This window comes from Kuraishia capsulata, genomic scaffold (genome assembly GCF_000576695.1).
Source record: "Kuraishia capsulata CBS 1993 genomic scaffold, Kuraishia_capsulata_scaffold_1, whole genome shotgun sequence".
NCBI classification, from domain to species: domain Eukaryota; kingdom Fungi; phylum Ascomycota; class Pichiomycetes; order Pichiales; family Pichiaceae; genus Kuraishia; species Kuraishia capsulata.
In genome coordinates this window covers 601071-607361 of record NW_019172950.1, presented here as the reverse complement: position 1 = coordinate 607361, position 6291 = coordinate 601071, and the positions used below count along the sequence as shown (strand labels likewise).

The following is a 6291-nucleotide window of genomic DNA, read 5'->3' as shown; positions in this document are numbered from 1 at the left end:
GATTCGAACGTCGTTTTTTTGAAGAGCCCGAGAAAGCAGTCGCAAATTTGCAAGTGAAAGCTGCTCAGAAGCCTGTTTATCTCAAGGATGTTCAGCGTGAAAACATTCTGTCTGGAAAGGTGTTTCAAAACGAGGAAGAGGAAGCCGAAGAGGATAAAAGAACATACGTCCAACAGCAGCGCGAGGACAAGTCACAGCTTTTGAGTGAAATCAAAGGCGCCTTTAGCGACGATGAATCAGATGGTGAGGACAACTTCTTGCAGCAGAAAAGCAAGCCCGTTTCTACTGACGACATGGTGAAGCTGCCCAATCCTGAGGTTGATGGAGCCGGCTTTCTAGAAGCTTACGTCAACTCAAAAGCATGGATTTCTGAGAAAGACGAACCAGTTCAGCTTGAGGAAGATGACGATGAATTTGAGGAGGCAGCTGAGAAGTTTGAGAACGCGTACAACTTTAGATACGAGGATGCCAACAGTGCAGAGATCATCTCCTATGCCAGAAACCAGGCCACGATGAGACGCTCAGAGACTAATTCGCGTAAGAAGCAAAGAGACCGCAAGAAGGAAGAGGTTGTCAAAGAAAAGCAAGCTGTTGAACAAGAAATTAGTCGCAAGAAGTTGAAGAAGGTGAACACTGTCACTGACCGTCTAGCCAAGATCAAGGAGGCCATTGGCGAGGATGTCGACTCCAAGGTAGTTGAAAAAGTTTTTGGAGACTCACTATTGGCAGATGACTTCAACGATGCTGATTGGGATGCGAAGATGAGCGAGATCTTCAACCAGCAGTATTATGAAGGCGACGATGCAAAACCCACCTGGTCTGATTCTGAGGCGGAAGGTGAAGCAGTCGAAGAAGAACCTGCCGAATCATCCAAAGTTTCCAAGAAGAAACAGAAAAAACAGGAGAAGCACGAGTCAAAAAAATCTAAGTCTTCGTTGAAAACTTTAGCCGAGAAGATCGTCGAGTCCAACGTTGAAACCATTCGTGACGAGGTTGAGGAGGAAAGAGGCAGATCCAAAAATGAGATCAAGTTCAGATACAGAGAAGTTTCACCAGACTCATTTGGTCTCAATGTGCGGGATATTCTGATGGCTGATGACAAACAATTAAACGACTTCATCAAGCTGAAGAAGTTTGCACCTTTCAAACCCCGCGAGCAGAGAGCCAAGGATAAGCGTAAGTATGCAAAGAAGAAGAGACTCAGAGAGTGGAGAAAAGAAGTTTTTAATGATGAGGAGGGTCCAAAAATTGGTGAAGAGGGTATTCCAATTCCACAGGAGCCTGAGAGGAAGAGAAGGAGGCATTAAGAGGACCACGAATAGATAAAATAGCATATTTGAGATGATTCAAAGAATGAGAAGGTCATGCAGTATTATGCAAGCAGCATCTAATGATTTATGCAGCAAGCGGACTTTATCTTTGAAATATCATACAAGGATTCAGATAGGAAAATTAAATTTTTTTGAATTAGTGATTAATATCAGTAACATTAAAAAAGGAAGCCCCAATACTCAAAATTATACTATTTAACAAGCGATGTCACGATATCTGTGGTTAAACAAATCGCACATCTAAATCAATAATTATATCTCGTGTACTTTGAGGGCAAACTCAACACACTCTTTGCCTGTTTTGGCTTGCTGAAAGGCCTCAGACCAAAAGACTTCATGGACCTGCCCTGGGAAGGTATTCCAAAACCTTTGTTATCCACTGTACGGCGCAACCAAAGACTTGCAAAAGTAGCCATAAAAAGTACCACAAAGATGATGAATCCCACAATTCCAAAGAACCACGCATATGTCTCGATATCCTGGCCAGGAACGTGAACGTTCATTCCAAAAAGACCTGTTACCAGGTTTAAGGGTACCAGAATGGTACCGATAAGTGTCACTTTAGATAGCATCTCCGTGACTTTGTTATTGGAATTAAAGGATTCGACCTGCAGTTGTGCCAAATAATTCGCGTGAGACCGAGAAAAAATCTTTTCGTAGGACAACAGGGACTGGAACATGGTGATAATATGATCCTGGATATCGCCAAGATAGAGTGCTATATCGCCTCTTGGCTGGGCTCCATTCAACTGCGCGAGGTTCCCATGCGAAACGCTGGCGTTCGGCAGATTACCCACACCGGCCTCATCCTGGCACCGCTTAGCAAACATCTTGATCACATCAGCCTTTCCCGAAAGGAGTCGCATCAGCGTCATGACCTTTCTGCGCGAATCTCCAATCCTTTGAAGCATGTTACCAAAATCGACATCGCGGGTCACAAACACAGAATCTTCAATGGCATCTGCTTCGTACTCGATGGCGTGGATCACAGGGGCGAATCCATCGGTAATGTCATCGATTAGCGCATAACAAAGCCAGTCAGCGGAAACGGTGACATAATCACGAAGCTGGCGCACACGTCTTCTCACGTTTGCTGGATGAGCTATTGGTGAGAAATGGAACGTCAAAATTCCGTAGCGGAAAACGACAATGTAGGTGTTGATTGGCTCAAGGAAGTCCTCTGACTCGTTATCGGTCTCGAACGTATGGAAACATACAAAGTAGTATGATTTGAATAGTTCCACCTTCTCACGTGTCTCTTGCATTCTGATATCTTCAGCCGTCAAAGGATGGATACCAAACGCTTTGGCAAGCATCTTCATCTCGTTATCTGTAGGGCAAGTACAGTCAAGCCACCAAGTAGCATCGTCGCCGTAGAAAAGCTCTTGGATTGGCTGACCAGGCTTGACAAGCGAAGGAAAGTCAGCAGCATGAATAGTTTCCTCGTTTTCAGAAGAGAAGAAGCTGAAACGGTCGGGTGGTGCTGAAAATTGGTCCGTAGTAGACTTCTCAAACGTGACACCTTCTTTTTCGCAATCTTCCTCTTCTGTAGAGCTTTTAGACCCAAATTTCATCTCGGCATAGTAAGGGTCGCTAGAACGATTGGTGTGAAGAGACGAGTCATCCTCAACCTTCTTTTTGAACTTCGGAGTGTATTTCAAAGCTGCACTGCTGAACTTCTTGGAGCTTGTAGTTGTTGATCCAGAAAAGTTTTCAGGCTGGTCGATGTACTTCTCCTTTAGCTGACCTTCGCGACGAAGAATCGTTTCAGTTTCCTCGTTCTGCTCCTTGATGAAGTCTTCAATTTCGCCAAAATCAATACCCTTCACTCTTGCACGAGTGGGCTCTGGAAGCATCGGGAAACAAACATCCTCTTCAGTCTCCTGGGAGTCACGCGAACCATGTGAATCTGCGTCCGAGTCGATTGCCTTCTCATTGGCACGTTTCTTTCGTTCGACACTAGCTGTGGACCGTGCAGAGGTGCGCGAAATCTGTCTTGTGAGATGATCATCCTTGTGAAGTAGAATTCCAGTCTTTGGAGTATGACCCGACGAACGTGATCTAGGTCTCGTGAGCAGTGAGGCGGCAGTCAGACGGCGTTTGTCAAAACCGCCGATCCTGTTGGCAGCAAATCGAATCCCATACTCCTCATCCGTCTCGGATTCGCTATCTGCAACCACCATCTTGGAGCGCAAATCAGTGGATCCCAATCTGGTAGGTGCAGCTACGGCATCTTCCTCGGGGATGGCTTGCGGAACAGGAATAGGGCCTCCTTCCAGCTCCTCCAGAACCTTTCTCGAATCGGTTTTGACGGGCAAAGACATACTTTGATGGCGGTGATCATTCAGCTCCGAGGCATCACTCAGCTCCGAGTGGATGGACTCGTGGGTCGATGTAACCGAGAGCGAGCTTATGGATTCAGCTTCACTCATGTTTGCAGCGCGTAGGGCAACTTATGGAGGTTCTTTGGCGGCCAGTGAGGTGAAGGCTTGTGGCCTCAGCAAGGAAAATAAGTTGAAGGAAATCAGGTTGGAAGAGTGCGGTCTCAGCGCAATACGATGCGGAAATTAGATTCACTTTAGGGCAGTGAAGCTGGTGGGGCAACAGTAGTTGGTGTTGTAAGGTTTGAAACTAGCAGAAATAATCTAGACGGCCCCGTGGCTTGGTGGTACACGCACTTATTATACTCTGCGGCGATCCCTCGGAGGGGAGAAAGAGAGCAATGCAGTTTTTTTTGTTTTTAGGTTTGTAGTTTGTTCTTTTATTTGGAATCTAATACCAGAATAGACATAGCATTGGGCTTTTTCAGTTTTTTTCCAAATATTTTAATAACTTTCTGTTCCCTTTTGAATTCCCCTTAACGGTTATAAATCAAATTTCAGCCGCATTGGACGTGCGCTCACCAAATTTCACCAATCTTTGCAGGGGCCTCCAAAACTGATTGTTTGGGGGGATCAACAAGATAGCGTTAATTCAGCCATTACCTACTGATTTCAAGCTACAGAAACTGCAAAATTGCTAATTGCTTTCATGGCGACTTATCGCAATATGGAGGAGTCTGTCTCCGGCACAGACCTCGCACATCAGAGAACGCGACTGCGCAGCCACAGCATTGATCTCGTCAACACATCGGAATTCGACGCGGGCCATTCGCCAGATTCGTATTACAAGGCCAGATTGTCGCCCCAGAGATATCGACTGAGACAGCTATTGCTGCCATTGGTGCGGGCCGAAACAGCTGTCCTTGCACGAATCCAGGCCGAGATGCGCTCTCCTTTTGGCGACATATACTTCCCCTGGACAGCCAATCTGGGCTCTCACACGTTCTATGTGCTGATACTACCGTTTCCACTGTGGTTTGGATACTTGGCGCTTGCTCGTGATCTGGTGTTTGTTCTGGGGCTCGGAATCTACTTCTCTGGGTTAGTCAAGGATTACCTGTGCTTGCCTAGACCCGAATCTCCGCCCCTCCATCGGATCACAATGTCGAAATATACCACTCAGGAGTACGGATGTCCTTCTTCACATAGTGCAAATGCTGCTGGGCTCGTTCTGGTGATTTCAAAGCATCTTTGGGCGGAGTGGACTGGTTCTTTGGTGAATTACGCTCTCGTTCTCGTTCTGGTTTTGTATTACACATCGCTAGTAAGTGGTCGTGTGTACTGCGGAATGCATGGATTTGTGGATATTTCTGTGGGGACTATAATTGGAGTTTTTGTGGTTATATTGAGGCTGGTGCTGGGACAGGTTTGGGATGCAGCTGCCTACAGCGGGTCTCTGGCATTTCCGCTGTTCATCTTATTTGCCTATTATTTGTCTATAGCCTGGCACCCAGTGCCGTTGGATGCTTGTCCCTGTTTTGATGATAGTGTCGCGTTCGTGGGCGTTCTCGTGGGTTTGGAACTGGCCCATTGGTCAAAAGCCTTGATTACCGGCGATGCGACTATACCTTACTCCTTTGCTGAGCTTGGAATCTTCCGTTCCATTTTGCGTCTTGGTTTGGGCGTTCTATGCGTGGTTGTCTGGAAAGAGCTAGTCTCAAAGCCTGTCTTAACTGTTTTGTACCGCCCAATCTTCCGTGCGTTCCCCAAACTAGACCACTCCGAAGCAGACAAGACGCAAGCTTGTGGTGCAATGAAATCGCGCTTCAGCTTGGAGATTTTGGTGAGGGTTTCGGCCTATGCAGGAGTTTCTGCTATTGTCGTTGCCAGTTATATAGTTATGGACCTGTGCGGCTGCGGTGTGCAGTAACCAAGATCAACAATACAATTTACGTGTAAACCTCAAAATATATACGTGCGCTACCCAAATAAGTCAAAAAAGACAGTCACAATGCTCATCCCCAATACGGTAATCAGGCTCAGATCGATGGACACACGTAGGCTTTCGAAAGTTTCACCGGCAAGTACAAAAGGGAAAAGAAAAAAGATGATGGAAAACTAAGTAACACACGACTGAAATTCTCTCTCACTGTGTCCATAGATTGGGCTTTTTTCCTAATCCTCTTCTCAAAGGTTTAAACATACCACAAATACATCTATCAAAATGGAAAACGACAAAGGTGAACTCGTATGTGACAGAAATATAGAGATACTGGGAATTTATTAGTCGCGTTTGCGAGGGATAAGACTCAGTTTTCACAGTGTGATCCTAGGAACATTATACTAACACCAACAGGTTGAACTCTACATCCCAAGAAAGTGCTCTGCCACCAACAGAATCATCAAGGCTAAGGACCACTCCTCTGTCCAGATCAACATTGCCAATGTTGATGAGGAAGGTGTTTTGATTCCTAACGATGTGACCACCTACGCTTTGTGCGGATACATTAGACAGAGAGGTGAGGCCGACGACTCTCTCAACAGACTCGCCCAACAGGACGGTTTGTTGAAGAACGTCTGGACCTACTCCCGTTAAGCCACTAACGAACAAGTGGACATGGGTGAGATCTATAATTAAG

General features: G+C 46.0%; 4 protein-coding genes across 4 annotated transcripts in view; 3 read left to right on the top strand and 1 right to left on the bottom strand.

Annotated features, from left to right (window-relative positions):
- The window catches only part of KUCA_T00000324001 (uncharacterized protein), a gene marked incomplete at both ends in the record, with an annotated part of 1638 nt that extends 331 nt beyond the window's left edge, over positions 1–1307 (top strand). The window contains one exon of the mRNA XM_022604854.1: positions 27–1307. Within this exon, the coding sequence (XP_022456380.1) occupies positions 27–1307 (1281 nt within the window). The remainder of the gene's footprint in view (positions 1–26) is intronic.
- A 269-nt stretch (positions 1308–1576) lies between these two features.
- Positions 1577–3763, bottom strand: KUCA_T00000323001 (uncharacterized protein; the record flags this gene model as incomplete). Its single annotated transcript, XM_022604853.1, has 1 exon — positions 1577–3763. The coding sequence occupies one exon, from the start codon at positions 3761–3763 to the stop codon at positions 1577–1579; it is 2187 nt and encodes a 728-aa protein (XP_022456379.1).
- A 598-nt stretch (positions 3764–4361) lies between these two features.
- On the top strand, positions 4362–5582 carry KUCA_T00000322001 (uncharacterized protein; the record flags this gene model as incomplete). The annotated part of the gene is made up of 1 exon (XM_022604851.1): positions 4362–5582. One exon carries the CDS (start codon positions 4362–4364, stop codon positions 5580–5582), a length of 1221 nt encoding a protein of 406 aa, XP_022456378.1.
- Positions 5583–5876: 294 nt separating this feature from the next.
- KUCA_T00000321001 (uncharacterized protein) lies at positions 5877–6248 on the top strand (the record flags this gene model as incomplete). Its single annotated transcript, XM_022604850.1, has 2 exons — positions 5877–5900; positions 6009–6248. The coding sequence occupies 2 exons, from the start codon at positions 5877–5879 to the stop codon at positions 6246–6248; spliced, it is 264 nt and encodes an 87-aa protein (XP_022456377.1).
- Between the last annotated feature and the right edge of the window lie 43 nt (positions 6249–6291).